Source organism: Dermacentor albipictus, chromosome 4 (genome assembly GCF_038994185.2).
Source record: "Dermacentor albipictus isolate Rhodes 1998 colony chromosome 4, USDA_Dalb.pri_finalv2, whole genome shotgun sequence".
Lineage (NCBI taxonomy): Eukaryota > Metazoa > Arthropoda > Arachnida > Ixodida > Ixodidae > Dermacentor > Dermacentor albipictus.
In genome coordinates this window covers 16,414,861-16,434,684 of record NC_091824.1, presented here as the reverse complement: position 1 = coordinate 16,434,684, position 19,824 = coordinate 16,414,861, and the positions used below count along the sequence as shown (strand labels likewise).

Genomic DNA, 19,824 nt, shown 5'->3' with positions numbered 1-19,824 from the left:
ATATACCGCTTGGAGGCTTCAAACTAACCAGTTTGCCAGCGGGAAGATGTCGGAAATTCATACAAAAGAAGACAACGAATAGTTACCGCTCCAGGCGCATGCTTTTCTTTTTCCTCGCTGAACACCGAACGTATAGTAAACGGGTCTGTGACTCATCATTCCCAAAACCGTGCGCATTGCCTCACTTCCTCACGACTTCCATCTGGGACACAGCACAGAAACAGGAGAAACCTCTACATGACTCATTAAGGAGCCCCTCCCTCTCATTCACGAACGTGACGGCCAAAGACACCGACTACGTAGAGATCGGCAACACTCAGGCGGCGATGGCCCCTTCCTCCTCCAAGAGAACCAACCAACGGCGGCGACGTCGGTTCGGCGAACAGCGTCACCGCAGCGCAGAGGCGATCGGCGCTGCGGATGGGTCAGGGCGAAGCGTCACAGTAAAGTTTTGTTCGTTCTCTGTCCTCGCTTCACCGTTGGAACTTGAAGCTTCTCGGACGATGATCGGCAGTTGTTGATCAAACGCAGGCAAGAAACGATGAGATCAGATGTACAAGAAATATTTATACGTAAACTTTTCTATATACATGGCAGGTAAAACAAATACATTACAAATTTGAGCAATTGAGAAACAAAGTCTCACTCTTCGACTGTCTCAATGACTGTTAGAGCCCAGACTCGTTTTAACGTACATAGTACGGAGGCTCACTGATCTATCAGCAATCCTGATTTCAGCCAAGTCTGAGGGACAGCACGTCGTCCCGATTTTTACAGCCCAAATATACAAAGGAAAAAAAGGCGGTAGGGCCGTTGGCCCGTCCCACAGGTTCAGTTGCCAATCAGAGTCAACCGTTTGTTAAGCCACAACCCACAGGGATGGGCTTACTCTTAAAAATAAACATATTGGAAAACAAAGCTCTTTTCCTTCTTCCCTAAAACTCCGTTGCACTCTCATTTCTCCGTAGTTAGTGACGGGCACAGCAAAACACGCCAGGCCCGAACAAGTTATCGCTAGGCCGCCTCAAATCCCAAGGGCGTCTCTAGGCCGCAACTGTCTCGGAAGCAGGGGCATCGATACCACGTAGTGCGGCCATCCTCAAAGTTTGTCCGCGTGGGAGACTGATTGCCCTCCTTGTCCTTCAAACTTATTGTCTACAAGACAAAGTTCTGCGAGTGCATGTTTCCAAGACGCCGTTGTCCGAATGCACTCTTTACGTGCGCACCGCATCCCTACAGCGTGCACTGTAAGCTGGCCTTCCACACCACACAGGCTGTCACACCCAACAACAAGGCTGGCGATTGCGTTGCGGACGCGTAGAAGATTAGGTCCATGCTTAGTGCATGCGGCACGGGGTCAAAGTTGCTAAGCCCATCTTAACCCCGGCGGCGCCTCCAATTAGTCAGGCACTCGGAAGCCAGATCCACAATACCGTGTACAGTGGTCTCTTTCAAGGCTGGTCTGTGTGGACTCGTGTGACCGTCGGCGGACTGCCGACACCATGCGCACAATACCGACTTCCCGGAATCGGCACTCGCCCTCCTGGCGCCTGCCACGACGCGTCACCCAACACCGCGCGTGCCTATGACCCCACATAACACAGCAACTGTTGCCCGGCTGACATGGGGGAAAGTGAACCCCCTCTCTATACACAAGGCACGTGGCCGATTCGTGACACTTAAGAACACGAACAATCAGAGCGACCTTACAGTCACCGTCCGAACCCTTCCGGAAGCGAGAGGGCGGAGGACTTCGCTCTCTGCAAGGCGCTCTCGCGATGTACCGCGCAGCACGAAACAAGGCGGGAAGGGCGCACGCGTGCGTTCGATGCGGGCGCCTGCATTCTCGAAGGCCACATTCGCGAGGCGCACGGAAGCGCGCAAGTCGGCACACACCACGCCGTCCAATCGGCGCGACATCTCGAGAAATAACGCGCGAACGGGATCGCACGCGCGGCCCGATTTCGTACTTACGAACGCGGACACTGAATATGCTTCTGCAAAATACATCTTCACTGAATATGCACATGCAAAATACATCTTCGGTAAGTTAAATTTTCGCACAAGTCACGCAGTCTCTGTGAGATCGAATCACCGTAAAGTAAAATTTACAAAATGACAGAGTAAAGCCCTATAACGTATGGGCAAATATATAACTTTCCGTTCAAAGATACTAAGTACATGGCCTATGCGCAATTTGATGACATTTTTTAAAATCTATTGAGCTGAGATGAAGCTTACTGATACTGTGAACTCCATTTTCCTTCTTTCTATCCCTCTCCCCAATGCAGGTCAACATGCCCGCATTTATTCTGTCATTGTTCGTCGACGCTGATACCACCTCGTGAAAATAGAAGCATTCATTGGAAGTTGTAATCCTGGAGGACGTATCCTACGTAAACAGTGCACTTAATAAAGATTACAATTAATATACGGCGCGAGCAGTTTCGAACTGGAATTACCCGTTACTTATGTGTGCATTGAGTGTTGAAAAACAACCAGGCGGTCGTGCAAACACCGGTATGGTGCTGCAGCTCGACAAGCTTTGCTAACTTCGGAATGCGCCAGAAAAAAAAAAGAAAGAAAATAAAAAAAAAACAGCCGACGAAGGTAGCCGTTCACTTCGGCCGCGGCACATCGCCCAACGGGCCCCACACGAGCACGCATAGTGGCAGGGTCGCAAGCATAATTACGGAAAAGCAATCACTGCACGCCAGTTTGGCGTGACCGCTGGTATGTATGCAGGAAGTTCCCCGGTGTACGCTTTCCGGACGCCAGTGGGCAAGACGTTCGCAGATTGCACCGCTAGACGATAGCTGTTCCGTAAGAAACCGGTCGCGAACTGGCTTCAAAGGCACGGACAGCGTGGGCGCTGCCGTGCCTGACAGCGTGCCGAAGCGCGGTCAGCGCGTGTGCGCAGCGAGCGCTGGAACTCTGCGCAGCAACGCCCGACGTGCTGCGTCTTCGCCACGCCAACTTCTGGCGCTCACCTCGAGGCACGGGCGAGTGAGTACCCGCCGCCACTGGGGCCACCGCTTTAGGGCCGCTGCGGTGCTACTTCTGGCAAGAGGACGCGGAGGCGCCACCGTCGTCCTCGCGTGACAGTGTCGGCACGTCCGTAGCTCATAGAATAGCACGAATGTGTGACCAATAAGCAAAATGCCGGAAGTGAAGGAACGTTGTGGACCGCTCCCACGACAGCAACACGTAGCCTGCCAAAAGTGCCTAGCTAGATGTTAGGTTGTGGAAATACACCCCTTTCCAAGCGTTAAGGTCCCGTAATGACCAAGCACCTAGAAGGAGCTATTTTCCCCGGTAGGTGGAACAGGCACACACGCCCATTCCCACCAGCGCCGTCGCACCTTCGTCCACTCGAAAGCCGGCACTGTCGAGCGTTGCTGGCGGGCTGGTGCCGTATCGGCACCATCGTTTAGGAGCACGGTGCCGGTCAACGCCGCATCAGTATTGAACACGGTGCCAGCGAACACTTCGGTGGCTTGCGACTGGTTTATTCATTTGTTGCGCTACGACACACCGAAGCAGCGGCGACCCCATGCAAAGGCCACACAAGCGCCATCGCAGGCTCCATAGGCGTCCCTTGACTGGCGCCCATTGTCTCGATCTCCCTGTTCTCTCTAGTTCGGTTATTCCTGACGTGACGTAGTGTGTGCTGACGGGAACACTGCGAAACGGTCGCGGAACCAGTGGACACTATTTGGTAGGACATACTCCACCCGGCTCACAGCCATCGCACTGAGTGCGGACTAAATACTTCAGTCTACACAGGAGGCAACAAAACGAAGAAAACGGCCCGGTATTTTTCTTTTTTTTTTTCAGCCATGTAAGTAGCCGGAGACGGTCAGGGGAACGTAGAAAGTTCCCGCCATTATTTCGTCCAGCGGCGCGTAAGAAGGAAGGCAATTACGGCCCACAGCAAGTGAAAGCGGCGGCAATGGCGCGGTTTCCACGACCGCCAGCAGTACCGACGTTGGCCGACACGGTGTGCACTAAGAACGACGTCGCCGGTATGGACGAAAGGTGAAACGGCACAGGTCACGTTCCCGCATCCCACCGGAACTCTATATAATGCCTCGGCAGTGGAAAGCACTGTGGCTGCTCAGTCTACCTCGGAACTCAGTTTCCCAAGCCGCAATTTTTTTTTACGGGTTTCCCGCAGCACTCGGGGAAATTGAAAGAGAAAAAGAAAACAACGAAAAAATGAACTAATGAAGAGACAAGTTCCACAAGAGGCATTTCTTGCTGGCATGGGGATTCGTACTAGCAAAGAAAGAGGCTACGCAACCCAGACTATTGTTGCTGCTAACTCGAGCTTTCCCTACTGAGGGCTCTCGTGTTGGAAACATAACCCAGGCGTGCCTGTACGCGATTTGGTTAGCTTTGCAAGAACTTCCATGAGCGCAAAATCGACGTAAAAGAAAGGAAGCATGCGGGTCCACCACGATAATATCCTGCTCGCGCACTTTTCCCATGGGTTCTGTGGAGAATCGAAAATTAGCGAAATGAATCTAGGTGTTTTTGACGGAATAGAGCGTCGACGGGAGGCCGACCTACTGATTTTGAAAATATATGTGTGTATATATATATATATATATATATATATATATATATATATATATATATATATATATATATATATATATATATATATGTATATATATATATTAGTTTCCTTCTGAAAGCGCAGTTTGTTTTGCAGGTCGCCAGACACCACCTCGCATGACCACTGGATTGACGAAGGTGCCAAAAACACCAACAGTGGAGGATGAGGTCTCGCGTGCTGTCAAAGAACCCAGTCAACGGAAAAAAAAAAAATCCGACACATTGTCATCGCCACAAGTTGTATCAAACTTACTGCGGGAAAAAAGAAGGGAAAAAGAAGGGAAAAAGAAGGGAAAAAGAAGGAAAAAAAACGGAACAGGAATGAGCGAGCGAACGAAAAGAAACGCACGGACGGCGAGGAGGCGGCGACTCAACACCAACACAACAGAAGACGGCAAGAAGGCGGCCATTCCATGGCGAGCGGGCACCGCGCTTCGGACGCAGCTGCAGGCAATGGCGAAATAGGGACAAATTAGACGCGCACGGAGCGCACACGCAACTCCCAAGCTCTGCTGCGGCAGAGAGAACGAAGGGCGGTCCACCGCAAGAGGAGAAGCCAGACGGCGGTCATGCAACGAGCAGAATCCGATCCGGCGCCAGAGCGGAACACGGGCAAACGAGTCGGCCAGCGAATCACAAAGGCGGATGAATGACCCGACGCCATGCAAAAGCCTCTCGCTGGTCGCCGACGGAAGGGACTCGTCCCGTCACGCTCGCCTCCGGTGCCCGGCGACGTCGCGAGGCCAAGGAGGCGCAGCCGCCCAAGCTGGGCAGTCGTGGCCACTCGAGCACCTCACGCGCGCTGTTCTGCCGATCGAAGACGGAAGCCCGCCTCGAGTGGCGAACTGCAAGCGGTTCTTCCCTCGCGCCACGAGGGCGTGTACAGCTGTCCGCTACGGACGAACGGGAGCGCCGGCCCGCGGAATACTCGAGCGACCGTGCTCGTTTCGTGTAAATGCCAGCATCGGTGCACGTGCGAAACTGAGTCGTAGCCCCGGCCGCTCGCTGGGTTTGCATTCGGCACCACAGCGCGCGGATTTCGGTCGGCGGTGGGAGGCCAGCTGCGAGGCTCGCATCCGCCGAAGCAACCCGGGGAACGCGCGGCGCCCGATCACGTGCCCAACTTTGAGCTAAACCTTAGTCTCTTTCTAAACGAACCATTTCTATCTTTGTGTAACAAGAGAGCTATAAAAAAAAAAAGTATACATTTCTGCGCGAATAGCGATATCGTCTCCCAGAATATGTATAGCCCAGAACCCGTGAAACGAAATTGCAGATCGAGCAAGACCCGCACAGCAACATCGGTGAAGTTAAAACACCACCTAAGGCGTTTTCCGATAACTTTTTAGCTTCAGAATTGTGTGGCCGCAATGCTCTCTTCTAATTTCCTCCTGCCTGCACGATGCCAGAAAGGCGCCGCGAGGCTGGCTTCAAGTTCGCAACGACGAACTTAAACCCGTCCAATTGGACGAAAATTCCCGCGAAGCAGGGACGTTAGTATCATTACGTGTACGGAAGTTTGACGAGTGTGGTTGAAGGAATGCTCCAACGGAGAAGCTGGTAATAATCGCACACCTTCGGCTAATTTATTACTTGAAAGGAATGGAAGTCCTTCCCTTTTTAACACTTATTCGAGTGTACGGATCTATGTATGTCTCGCTTGCAGTAATTGCACATGGCCCGCGATTCCAGAAATGTGTTTTTGCACGTTCATTGTGATGTGGCGGTAGTGCGATGCGTTTGTAGACTAAAGGTACGTCCACACTAGCGACAAAAACGCGCGCGGCAGACGCGTGCGGGCAAGTCCACAGTTGCGTTTTGCGGCAACGGTGCGTGGAGTCCCGCGTTGTCTCGTTCCATTCAATACTTCTCGTTAAAACGCGCTCTTCGTTCTGCCGACTTCGTGTTCCATCCACCATGGCTATTTTGAGCCAGCGGTCGCGGAAGTTCTTAAGTTCCCCCGCTGCCTGCTCGCCTGCATGGTATGTACAAACACAATGACATGCTCGCACATGTTCCCGCAACATTCAGAAAATTTCACCAATTACTCACCTGTCATGCCAAACTGTTGTCCAATAATGTCCCAACGATTGGCGCGCAGCTCCTTGTCCTTAAAATCGACGTTCGATTTGTTATAGAGGCACGCATATCCGCGAACTGTTTCCAAAAACGTTTCCATTGCGAGGCGGATTCTTAAAAAAATTAAATTATGGGGTTTTACGTGCCAAAACCACTTTCCGATTATGAGGCACGCCGTAGTGAGGGACTCCGGAAATTTCGAACACCTGGGGTTCTTTAACGTGCACCTAAATCTAAGCACACGGGTGTTTTCGCATTTCGCCCCCATCGAAATGCGGCCGCCGTGGCCGGGATTCGATCCCGCGACCTCGTGCTCGGCAGCCCAACACCATAGCCACTGAGCAACCACGGCGGGTGAGGCGGATTCTTCGTCAACGTCTCGGTGGCGGTGTGCGAAGGCTTAACAAAAACAGCCCCCTTGACTGGATTGGCCTCAGATTTTACGGCGTGCGCGTCGCTGTTCAATCTCAGAGCCCATAGGTTATGATTCTTTGTTTATACGACAGGTGACGCCACAACATCGCGGCTCGCTTCTTATTGGTGCTCATTTTGCGGCTGCCGCGAAAAGATGGGTCTCGCACCGATTCGCGCGTTGCTGCCGCTTTTCGTGAATCTTGCCGCGCGAGTTTTTGTCGCTAATGTGGACGTACCTTAACGCTGCCTGCCTTCGCTTTTCTTAACGCGCGAATTCTGGCGCAGCCGCTGCGTCGCGACTCGTTTTCCGGCGGATGGCGACACCAGTCCGCTCGGCCAGCGCGTTCCGAGGGCGGTCGATCGCGCACGGTGCGACGATTTCTCATTCCTTCCACACAAAGCAGGCAAGCAACCCCGTGACGTTTTACAGCGCGAGATCTCACCGGTAGCAGAACAGCGGAAAACACTTCTGGCAGCTCGTTAGGTTAAATATCCACACGCCAGCACCTGCCGTAATTCGTTGAAAAGAGTTAGTTCCACACACGATGGTAGGGATAGGGCTGGTCTCGTGGCCTTTATGACCAGAGGTTGAAATTTTTCTTGTTGAGCTGACGGGAAGCCCAAGGTGGAAGGATCTTCAAGCGGCGCTCTTGCAGACGTGCTCATAAGCGCCGACGTGAAAGCCGCAGTCGGTAAAATAAATGAGCTACAATATATCAGCAGGTTTACGCTTGCAAAGGCTAAAGCGCCAAGAAGCTGACTCGCTCGATCCAGTTCGGTACATCGCTGGAGACGTCGAAAGCACAACCCGACAAACCAGTTGCAACAGAGCGTGCGTCAATACGTGTGCAACAAGTTCGTGTTATATAGAACGGGCTGTGCGCACTATGGAGCAAGGCGAGGACGGCGTCCCAGGCACCGCCGAAGAGTGCGCTGCACGCTCCCTGGCACCGAAGGTGTCACGGGCGACGGCGAGAGACAGCACGCGCACGAATTTCGCCCGAACGCGCTTGGCTTTCGAAAGCGCGGCAACGGGACGCGTTCCCGACGCGCACCAGAACGCAGCGGCTAATGCGGAAAGAATAATTAAATGCGTGGTTTTACGTGCCAGAACGACGATCCGATCGATTACTAGGCACGCCGTAGTGAAGCACTCGTAGGTTCTCGAATGCGAACATAAATCTACGTACACGAGCGTTTTTGCATTTGGCCCCCATCGAAAGGCGGCTGCCGCGACCTCGAGCTCAGCGGCGGAGCGCAACAGCCAGGGAGCTAGCGCCGTGGGTAGCGGCTAACGAAGCGGCTGCCTACTGCGCGCTCGACCCTGGGCACGCCGTGGGAGGCCGGCGAAAACGCCTCGCACAATCGTCGTCGGCCAACTTTCGCCGCGAAGATCGCCAGAAGCCGAGAAGCGCGAGTGTGCCCCCTCGCGAGACCCGACCGAGTTGCGCGCTAACCGCCTCGACCAACCGCCGGTGCCCGTAAAAGCGGAGCTTTGCGCGCCTTACGGGGGGGGGGGACACAGCCCGCCGGGTTCATCGTTCGATTCGGTTCCCTGCATCGCGGCCGAGCGGTTCCTCCGCGTGCCCCGAGCCGCGTTTGTCGCCAGCTGCCTTTCTTTTCTGGCGTCCGATACAAGCCGGCGAGCTGCTGCTCCAAAGTCCGCGGGCTCGTCCGACGCACGGCCGGCCGCGCGCGCCGCCAGAGGCTTCCTTATCGCGGCGCTTGCGAGAGGCCGCCACGGGAGCACCGGCGAGGCACCCTAGCACCGGCGACACGGTCGCGCGCGCAGCGGCGACTCGTGCAAGCGGCGCCGAGCACGCGCAGTGGGGCCGTCCCCGGGGGGGGGGGGGGGGGGGGGGGGGGGGGGGACTCTACACCGAGTCATACGCGCGGCGCTGGACGGACGGTGCTCGCTGCGCACTGGCGACTCGAACCATTAACGCCCGCTCCTACCATCTGCGGGACACCGGGCCGAGCACAACTAAATGAGCAGAACCGAACAAAACCAGATATGCGCTCGTATAGGTTGTGCGAAAAATTCCTCAATTCTTCATAGCGGGCACGCGTGAAGACTAGTACAGTGGTAGCGCCTCAAAAAAAAAGGAAAGAAAAGAAAAGAAAAGGAAGAAATTGAGGATGGAGCGGCGGCGGCGACTGTCCGCTGAAACTAGTCAAAAGTTCGCATAAATTCTGAAAATTTCGGTTAGAAATCGGCCCTCCGGAGTAACGAAATTCACGCTTAATTTCGCCAATGTTCATCTGGCATTACGAAACGACCACCGAAACGACTTCGGTGTTCTAAGTCTCGGAAGCCGTGGAGAAAATCTCGGCGGCGACGGTGCCTTGTGTAGCATAGGCGCAGGTGGACTCTCGGTCACCTGTTGCACTATGTGCACCTGTTGCGCAAGTACTTGCTGCTCCTATCTAACTCGGGGGGCGGACGCCAGGGGGCGCCGTTGACTATTCCTTCGTACCTATACTATTCCTTTAAATACCTATACAGAAAGAGCGTTGGCTCACAATGGCGGAAAAGAACTAGGAAGCTAACCAGTAAGTATGCCAGACACGAGGACGAAGAAGACAGAACATTAAACGACACGTTAAAAATGCGGAAGGTAAAAATTGGATAAATTCAATGGAAAAGAAGCATAGTGTGGAACTGTATCGACACTGGAAACACCAGATCAGGAAGAAAGCGTTTTATGATAACTCAAGAGGCAGTGCCCTACTCTTTGAAGCTAGATCAGGATGTCTTAGAACGCGGAGCTACAAAAAGAAATTTAACGAAGAAGACACATGTACTGTGTGTGGTAAATATGTAGAAACAATGGAACACCTCATACTAAAATGTGATGGTATCAATCTTGATGTCGATGCGGCCACAGTCACCCTTCCTGAGGCCCTAGGGTTCAGAGATAATAAGAGTCGTGTAAATAAACATGCGGTGGAAATTAGCAAAAGGCGATTGGAGGATTGGTGGCTCAAAAGCAGAGAGGTGACATAAGGTTAAAAGGGTAGGAAGACGTATTTAAAGAAAATCGAGAAATTCAATAACACACAACACAGATAAAAATAAAAATAAAAGGCAAAATAAAAATCTGAGCATGGTGGCAACTGACATCACCCCGTTTCAAAGGGGACGCTCCTACCTTCCATCCATCCATCCATCCATCGTGGGTAGCGTATGGACACCATTGAGCATGTTGGCATATTGCAGTACATGCCCAGAGGGTATAAGGACGTGTGATTAAACGATACCTCGAACCCCTACGAGTGTCTCATGCTCGCCTCGGAAAATGTAAGCGCGACAAACGACTCCTGAATTTTGCAAGCAAGTCAGCGAAAGCGACAAGGTCAAATACGCCCACAACAATCATACGCGTTAACCCTGCTTGGATAAGCGCCAGTGAACAGACGAAGGCTGAGCAATGCGAACGCCCGAGGGCAGCAAGACGCCCCGCGGACAGGAAGACGAAGGAGGACCACCAGGCGAGGGGACGAGTTTCAAACGGCACGGTACGCAGGATTCGTCGCGATTACCGCCGGAAAAGAGGTGCTTTCGAAGTAATTTCACAGTTGACAGCAAACTACATACGCTTGGCAGCGCAAGAAACGAGACAACAATCGGCAAACCATCAGAAGTGCTCGCCAACCGAGAAGGGTTCCAAGCTGCCCCCGAAATGTGGAGAACCACCGGCGGGGTTGGGTTAGCTCTGCGTTTCCATCGCAGGAACGTTGTGGCAACACGATCAAAAAACAATATCTGCCAAGATTAGTCGAAAAGCAGATTCGCTTATCGTAAAGCGCATAAGAAATCTTCGAGGCCTTGAAGATATACGCAGTGGAGGAATCCGTCCCAATTTGGCAGCATGAAGTTATTTAACGGGCATCCAAAGCGTAATCTCTCTTGTTTTTCGAGTCCTTCGGGATGCGGTCGACGCGGCCGGTTGATGCATCCTCGTTCTCAGAAGGTGAACGCCGTGGCCAGACGGGAAAAGACTGCTGGCGTACGCCGCCTCGAACCTCCCGCACCGGTTTCTACGGACGTCACGGATTTCGAGCTCATTTGTTCGAGTTTGTCGCTACGTAAGGATTACCCTGCATTGGTAAGGAAGCGCGGGATCAACACCGAAATGATTATATAAATTTACTTAGCGGCACAAGGACAGACCAAGCAAGATAATACCATAAAATCCGATACGTGACACTCATCGGCGCTGCTGTACCGGTGAAAATCAACGTGGGAACTTGGACTTTCCGTTCAAATCTTTTGAAACTATTTTTTCAGCATCAATACACCATCAATAGTTTCGGAAAAGGCGCTTCACCTGGCCGAAATGAAATCATCATCATCAGCCCGTCCACTGCAGGACGAAGGGCTCTCCCTGCGATCTCCAATTACCCCTGTACCGCGCCAACCGAGTCCAACTAGCACCCGCGAATTTCCTGATTTCATCGCCCCACCAAGTCTTCTGGAGTCCTCGAGTGCTCTTCCCTTCTCTTGGCACCCATTCTGTAACCCGAATAGTCCAACGGTTACGTAATGTGCGCTTTTTTTTTTCATGAGCATTTAAACACTACGCGCGCCTGCCGAGGAAAGACCTGCTCGAACGAAAAAAAAAGAAAGAATTAGCGATGAGTAGCAAGCACGCGTTGAGTGGTTACTTTAATGTGGGATCTGTCGTCGCGTTGTCATTCCATTTTTCCTATCCTGCCGTTCTGAAGAGCAGGCGGGCTTTGCGACCTCTCCGTCGGCAGCTACTTCGTCCCTTGTTTCTCTCATTTCCTGTGCGTAGATGCGCTCAAACCAAACACTAATTAGCGGCAAATGCGAGCGTGGCTTGATCGGCATGCAGGTGCGGCGCAGTGGGAGCACGAGCGCCGCGACAGCCTGCACCACGCGCAGTGCTAGTTTCCAGCAACACTCGCTCGCTTCTCAGTTTGCGGACACCGAGCAGGCGCAGTGCCCCCCCCCCCCCTCGAGCAATGCGGCGCAGCAGCCGTGCCGAACGTCGCGCTAGACGACGAAGTGTCTAGCACAAAGCTCGGGCACGATTCGACGCGTCACGCGGAAATCGTGACCCTCATGTCGATCACGAGAGCGCGCGCACGAATCGTGGACGAAAGCTGTAACTCATAATGCCCGCGTTCGAGTATGGACGATTATCTGCTGACAAGCTGACCATCGTTCCGTAACGATAACCGAAATAATATGTTCGCCTGCTAAGCAATTTTGACTGGGAGGTGACAAGGAGCGCGAAAAAAAAAAAGTTAACGCTATTTTTTTCCTCGTTGCTTGTGATTTCCCCCAACCGCGAATCCCTAGCAACTAGCCCAACTGAGTTGCTTTTTTTAAAACTTTTTTTATATATACAAAGAATAAGCCACCTGGTTGGTCATTCTCGACGCTGAAATTTAGGGCCCAACAAAAGAGTGACGTACGGACATGAGCTCACGCAGTGTCAGGCGAAACCTTGCCAAAATAACGAGAAAAAGGTAGCACGACCGGCGCCTACGCATTATATCGCAACACCAGAGTTGCCGACACGTCGGCACCTGAACCCAGCGCTTCCCGGTCTGCATCGCTCGACGCGCTTCGAAACACACCGGGTGTCTCGCGCAACTTGAACGAAGCTTTAGGAAACGAGTACACGAACCACATGATGTTCGTAGTCGTACCGAGAGTATGTGTGGATGCGCGATTATATCTGGCTATTTAGCTAAAGTAAATTACGAAATATTAAAATATCCCTATTTTGAACATTGCAGCGTGTGCCTAATACAACCCAATAAAATCATTTCCGCGAAGTTTTCCTCTAGGTACTTCTTTTTTTCGAAGTTCTGAATAAGAAAACGCGAAATATGACAAAATGCAAACGAAAAAAATTCGTCAGCCCTTTCACTCTGTGAAGAAGGCCGGTTTACCTTAATCTACGCATATATGTGTATATAGGTATTATTATTATTATTATTATTATTATTATTATTATTATTATTATTATTAAAGGACACAGACACCGAATACATATTTTAACTGTGTAGTGATTTATTCTTATTCTTTTATGAATTAGTGACGTGTGCAAGTACCACCGCATGGCAGACGGGAATTCTACCATGTTTACAACTTTACTGTGAACTACGTCATTACGAAAACTACATGGAACTGCGTAATGTTAGTCTTCTTAGCGGCTAATTGTCATATAACGTGTTTTGGGATAATTTCGACAAAACAAGAGTTACAGCCGTTTTCTGTAACGATACTCCCTCCTTAGACGGCCATGTATTGACAGCAGACGGGAATTCTGTAACGTTTACAACTTCAATGTGAACTAAGTAATTATGACAGGTAAATAAAACTCGGCGTCGTGACAGACTCTTCTTAGCGACCATTTTCAGTATGATTTTTTCAAAGACACCTACATTAGGTTGAGGGCTACAGAGCATTTTGCGAGAAAGTGGAGACGGAAATTTTGTTCACGTCGACGGGAGGCGTACACGGACGCCGGGGGACACGGCTTCGCAGTGAAGGGTCGCCGCGGTCTCAAATCACGTGTCTAAAGAACGAACGCGGCACGTTCCTTTGCGAGAACAGGCACCACCGTCAGCTCTGTTCGAAATGAAAAGCGATGGGTCGGCGCTGAAGGCGGACCGAAAAACACTCGTCGGCTTCTTTTAGATGCGAACCTTGTTCTTTGGAAATACGCCTGAGAACAACGTTGCATACCAGACGCGCAAATGCGCAGTGACGTTTTCTTTCATTTTTTCATATCACGCGGGCTTTCTTCGAGGCCTGGAAGAACTACGTGAAAAACAACGCCATGGAAACAACTCGATTCGGTGTTATTGAAACAACTCTACAACTTCTACAATAAGACTTTAGGCACTGAAATAAAATAGCGCCCCATTAGCTAATTGGCAAACTACCACCCTTCAAATAAGCTCGGGACGGCTATGAATAATGTGCTGATGGTTCCAATCATCTGCAAGCGTAGCACTCTCCTGAAAAGGTGGGTTCTAGACTAGCTCTGGCAACGCGAAACGCCCGGTACACGCTGCACACGAGGTCGCCATGCTCCCGGCACAGTGCACATTCCCCCTGCGGACACAGTTGGCAGGCGTGCACGGCGCTTCCGCTATCACTACGAGGCCGACGAGACGGTGACGCGACGCCAGCGAAGGCGCATGATTACGGCGACTCTCGTTCTGACCATCGTGTGGCAGGAGGCAGCGTGTCTGTCTTTTTGGCGGGACCCGGCTTTCGAACGCCGCTGAGATCTCGTTCGCAGCCCTATAAAGCGCGTCGGCGGCGTGAACATGCACGACGCCCGAGAGAAGCGGCTGACACGACGGGAAAGAGGAAGCCCATTACGCCAGAGAGAGAGACTCGGGCGAGGAATTCGAACCTTCGCCTGCTGCAGCCCACGCACAGGTTCCCTCCAGACCCCTCCCCGGCTTGATCTCCGAGGGAAGGTCAAATCGAGAATCCGGGGTGAAGAACCACCACCCGCGCCACGAGAAAAACAGCAACAAATCAAAATACCGAGGCCGAAACTGTGAAAAGGGAGGGAAAAAGTGTTTTCGCTTTCTCTGGAGCTGCAGTATAGGGACGGGAGCCTGGTAGCAACAACCTCGCGTCGTTTGAAAGCGATTCCCTCTGTGCGCCGAAACGCGACCGTCGCATGCAGGGCCAAACTCAATAATGGCGAGGCGTCACCGCGCACACGTCGTCGGTATGCGGGGAATGCGCGCCGCCCAGGGACGCCCGCATCCTGGACTGGAAACCCTGGCGGGTGCCTCCACCGTTATGGCGTACACCGGGGCTCACCCTCTGCGCCCCGGCCCGCCTTCGCGCGGCGCACCAGCGATACACACCGCACTAACCAAGCGTCGCTCGTGCCGGCGACCTTAATCGGACGCGCTGTCTGGCAAAACCCGATGCGCACAGGACTGGCATAGTTCTCGTGCGTCCGCGCACTCTTTCGGGCAGCCGCTACTGAACCGCACTGCGCTGAACGGCGGCTCGCTGGCGATTTATCGGCGACTGACAATCACAATATCTCGTATTATAGTAGGAAAAGCGATCTCTTTGTTCAGAGGTCACCATAAGGCCTAATGGAGTAAATAGTGCGTATAGTGTTCGCAGGAGAGAAAATTCTGTTGTGCCCACTGAGGAGCCAAAGCTACAATATCGTCGCCAGAGTCTACGAGAAGCAGCAAAAGCGAGCTACCTTCCCCAGCAACGGGAAATATGCAAATGGTCAGCCCGCCATCCAACTAGCTATGGAATCGCAACGCTTCCTGCAAGACTCCTGTTGTGTCCACGGAAAACAGTTTCCATATGCCCTCGGTCCACCATCTCGCGCAGTGAGGATAAAAACGGCAAAATCAGAAACAAGTGGCTGGCTGTTGGCACATTACGCGTTCTATGCATACAAATATAGTTCATGTGCCTTGTCGAAACTGAGATTGTCTACACTGTTTTTTTTTTAAGCGTGAAATGTGAACCAGATATAGCAGCCCTTCACGCACAGCGACAGGAGCGTAACTGGTAAATGCACGATCACGCGATGCCGACGCAAGGAAGTCAAGCGTCCGCACGGATCTCTATCCTATTCCGCGCAAGGTCTCCCGGGAACTACGTTCGTTTATGATTTTACGATACACCGGTACAAGGAAACCAAGAGAGGCCGGCGTCGTAGCGCAACTGACCCAAACGAAACAATGGGCGCTCGCATAAAAAGCGCGCACAGCCCCGCCGATTTGATCAACGCTCGAGCGTTGGCCGTGGCTGCAATCAGCAGGCCGCAGTAGGCCATGTTTGCCGTCTCGTCAGCGATGGACCCGCTTGACGATTCGGTCGGTGCCCGCACGCGTAATGGCGGCACACGCTTGTGCAAGCGTCCGCCGGCAGACGTGCAAGCGGCGTCCAGCGAACACTGGCGGCGCCTGCTCTGCAAACAGGGAAGGGGCGTTGTAGGCACGCGCGAGATTCGGCCAAGCGAAGATAAGCATGAGTACAACGAGAAACGCGGCATGCGTACCATCACAAATGCGCGGACGCAATATAACGAAGTGACTCACAGTAACGCTACGTTACACACATATACCAACGTATCCTATATATTTAAGGGTACTCGGCTTTGGAAATATGCGGAACGTGCAGCCATGTGACAAGTGCGCGTCTTGGGAACGAAATAAGAGCGCGTGACTGTGCGTTCGTTCAACGTTATTTACGGCGTCGGCAGCCGGAATTAAATTTGACATCGAAAAGCGCGGTGCACAAACGCTACTGCCTTTCTCCAACTGAGCGAATCGGGCAGCTCGTAAAACATCGAAGTACGACTATAGCTAAAAAAATTATGGACTTTTACGGGCCAAAACCACAATTTGATTGTGAGGCACGCCGTAGTGGGGGACTCCGGAAATTTGGACCACCTGGGATTCTTTAACGTGCACCTAAATTTAAGTACACGGGTATTTTCGAATTTCGCCCCCATCGAAATGCGGCTGCCGTGGGGCTATAGCTACAAGCGAAACACCGACCTGTTCATTTATTTCGAGAGCAGCGGTGGGCATTAGGATGGCTCTTCGGTGCAGATCTTGGGTTCGAAATTACAGGCCTTGGTTAGCAGAACGATAAGGACGTCAGCCGCGCTGAAATGGGTGCTTATGCGAACGGCGGCAAAAAAAGCCAAAAGCAAACGAAAAAAAACTATGCAAATAACCACAACGTGTATTTACGACCGTGCAAACAATCAGCAACAAAAGGGACAGGAGGGTAGGATTAATCACGGAACATGTAGTCTAAAACATCCAAACAACGTGCTTGAAAAGTGCAGTAACAAAGTACTACAAGGAAATGTCGGCAGCTGGCGCGTTGTGCACAAAATGCCTTACGGCAAAGAAATCGAAAAGCGCGTAATTTGCATGTGCAGAGCGCCACCGTGTTTCCTGCTTTTTCGTACTGCGCGCCCATGGCAGGTTGCACGAACAGCTGGCAGGAGGGTGTTTAAAGTGCAAGGCGCGGACGAAGCGCACAACTTGCTAAACAGACATGCTTTCTACGCGAAGTTCACAAATCAAAGCAAGCGGTATAAAGACGCAAACAAAGCTAACTCCGCAGGTGCGGAACGCGAGAAGCGGCACCAGGCCCGCTGCTGAAACAAAGGATTGTCCCTGGGAGCGGGGGCAAGGCGCGCGCGATGCCCGGGGCAACCATCCCAGAGAGCGATGCGCGAAGCAGCCGACGCAACGGCCCAAACATGCTAGGCCTAACCGCCGTGTTTTGCTCCAGCCGCTCTCTTGTGCGCACGCTCCTCCCGAACAGCGAGCCGGGGAGGCGTCCGTCTCAACACGCCGAACGAAAAAAAAAAAAAAATGCGGGCGAAAGAAAAAAACAACATGAACCACAACTCACCCGGTAGAGACGAAATCACGAGGCTGAATATTAGCCACTGTGATGGCATCCTCCAGAAGCTGCACAATAATTTAAGGGTCATGTTCGCTGAAAACTCGCTCTTCGGCAAACGATGCGCCCGTCCGCCCCTAGTCGTTCCGCGGTGCAGTAAACACCGCCGCCGCACTCGCCGCTGGCACGCCGCGCCGAAGGGTCCGGCGCCGTAAACGAACGCCGTGATGCACAAGCGCACGCACTCCCACACACACACGACCGTCGTGGAGGCCGGACTTGGGCTGCTGCGTGCCGCTCGATGGTCGGTCGGCCTCTTCAGTCCGCAGAGAGATATCCACCACTTCTCCCCAGGCGCGCGTTCCGCGCTGACTCACCGATACAAGCCAGGCGTCGCAGCGCTATCAGTCGATGAATCCACCGCGATCTCCGTTTTGACGGCACTGATTCATTTAGAGCGGATTTGAATCGTTTCAAACGGGGACTCCAAGCGATGCTTGCTACGTGCTCATTGGTGGCCCGCTTGCTTTGACATCCCGGAGCGCAACAACGTTTCTGCCAAGGTTGCCAGATAGCACTGCTGTTTCTGTGGCGGCCTCTCGTGGTAGCGCCGGGCAACGCGGCGGCGGCGGCGGCGGTGGCGCGGGCGCCGGCGGCCGAGCGAACCAACTGCAAGCACCAGCAAAGCCGAAACTGGTTTAGCTAGTGGCGGGCCGGTTGCGCGTGCGTTTTGTTTGTTCCTGAAATGGAACGGCGGCCCAGGCCAGCACGAAGACCGCTTATCCCAGCACGTCTCCTCATGACGGGTGTCTGCGGGCTGCCTCCTCCTTTCATTTATTTTCCTCGCCACAATGCCTGCTGAGAACAGCACGACGCGCCAGATAACAACAGAAACGCACGTTGTAATTACAAGGTTGAATGAGTTTGTCTGAAAACTGAACCCTCGGCGATTGGGCCGAGATAGCGCGGCCAAACGATGAACGCACGGGAGTGCGTGCTTGAGGTAGCGTGTCATTTGGCCTAATTTTATATGTTCTGGTTTCTTTTTCGGGATCCTTCGTACACCTATTGCCTATACGGACCTCGGGGCACCACAGAAACAGAGCGCTCCAGTTTTAGCGTGCGCTCAGTTCGTGCGAATAATCAGCGAAAGAACAAAGGGATACAGAAAGCGGGTGGCTTACTCCGTCTGCGAACAGTGCCCACAAGTATGACTATATGTATCACATGCGCTCTGAGCTTTCGTGCAACTTCATTTAGCGGCTTGAGATAAATATATTTCCCTGTTCCTTTGTAAATTAGCAGACACCATGGCAGCAATAGGGAAAGAACGTTCAACTTTGAAAAAGAGTGAAAAAGACTGCCCCAAGGTAAATGGAAAAAGTGGATATGCTGCCCAGATCTGCATCAAGCGAAGGGAAAGCGCAGCTCACTCGCACTATAGGCTGGCCCGACACCGATTTCTGTTTTCCGACTGTCGGCGACAGCGTTTTTTTCCTTCGTGTCGGCGCCTCTGTCACGCTGTACCGACGCCGACGATCTGCTGACGGTCGCCGGAGAGCTCGACATCGATACAGTGTAAAAACACGGAGGTAAAAAACGTTATCGCCGATAGTCGGCAGCAGACCGAAATCGGTGTCGGGTCAGCCTATAGTGTGAGTGAGCCTTTAGGGATCGGCTCTGTCGAGTTTATGAATAGGCAACGTTATCTAGTTTACCAGGCTTGCTTCCAAGATCACCTCGTGTCTGTTGATGTACTTCATAAGACTGATTCACTTTATACGTACAATAGACTTGTTTTCCTTCGGTTTGTTGAATATCACAACCCTGCCTCTGTTAGAGCCTTTACAGAGATTTGTACGCGACGTCTTCATGCGGGTAGGTGATTCCAGCTGCATTCTTAAGAGTTCCGCAGAGCCTTGCGTAATTGGACCCTACGGCAGACCACCGAATTGAAGTAAAGCTTGAGGCTCGGTCCTTTTAGAAGCTTTATTTTCATTCATTTTCAGATGTCACTTACGCCCACGTGGTCGTATACATACATCTATCTATCTATCTATCTATCTATCTATCTATCTATCTATCTATCTATCTATCTATCTATCTATCTATCTATCTATCTATATATATATATATATATATATATATATATATATATATATATATATATATATATATATATATATATATATAACAAGATTGGTCGACTGCGACGGATGGATGAGTGGATAGACACGAAGGACATCTTCTTTGAAAACGTATACTGGGAGATACCACTACACTCGTCCATCTCTACAGCG

At 52.1% G+C, this 19,824-nt stretch overlaps 1 protein-coding gene across 3 annotated transcripts in view; it reads right to left on the bottom strand.

The window, feature by feature from the left end:
• The window catches only part of Fas2 (fasciclin 2), a 192,804-nt gene extending 174,511 nt beyond the window's left edge, over positions 1 to 18,293 (bottom strand). The window contains exon 1 of one of the 3 annotated variants that reach the window (XM_065450683.2): positions 17,534 to 18,293. In XM_065450683.2, the coding sequence (XP_065306755.1) occupies positions 17,534 to 17,615 (82 nt within the window). In that variant the 5' untranslated portion in view covers positions 17,616 to 18,293. The remainder of the gene's footprint in view (positions 1 to 17,533) is intronic. The other 2 variants (XM_065450697.2, XM_065450689.2) reach the window with 2 other exon arrangements.
• Between the last annotated feature and the right edge of the window lie 1,531 nt (positions 18,294 to 19,824).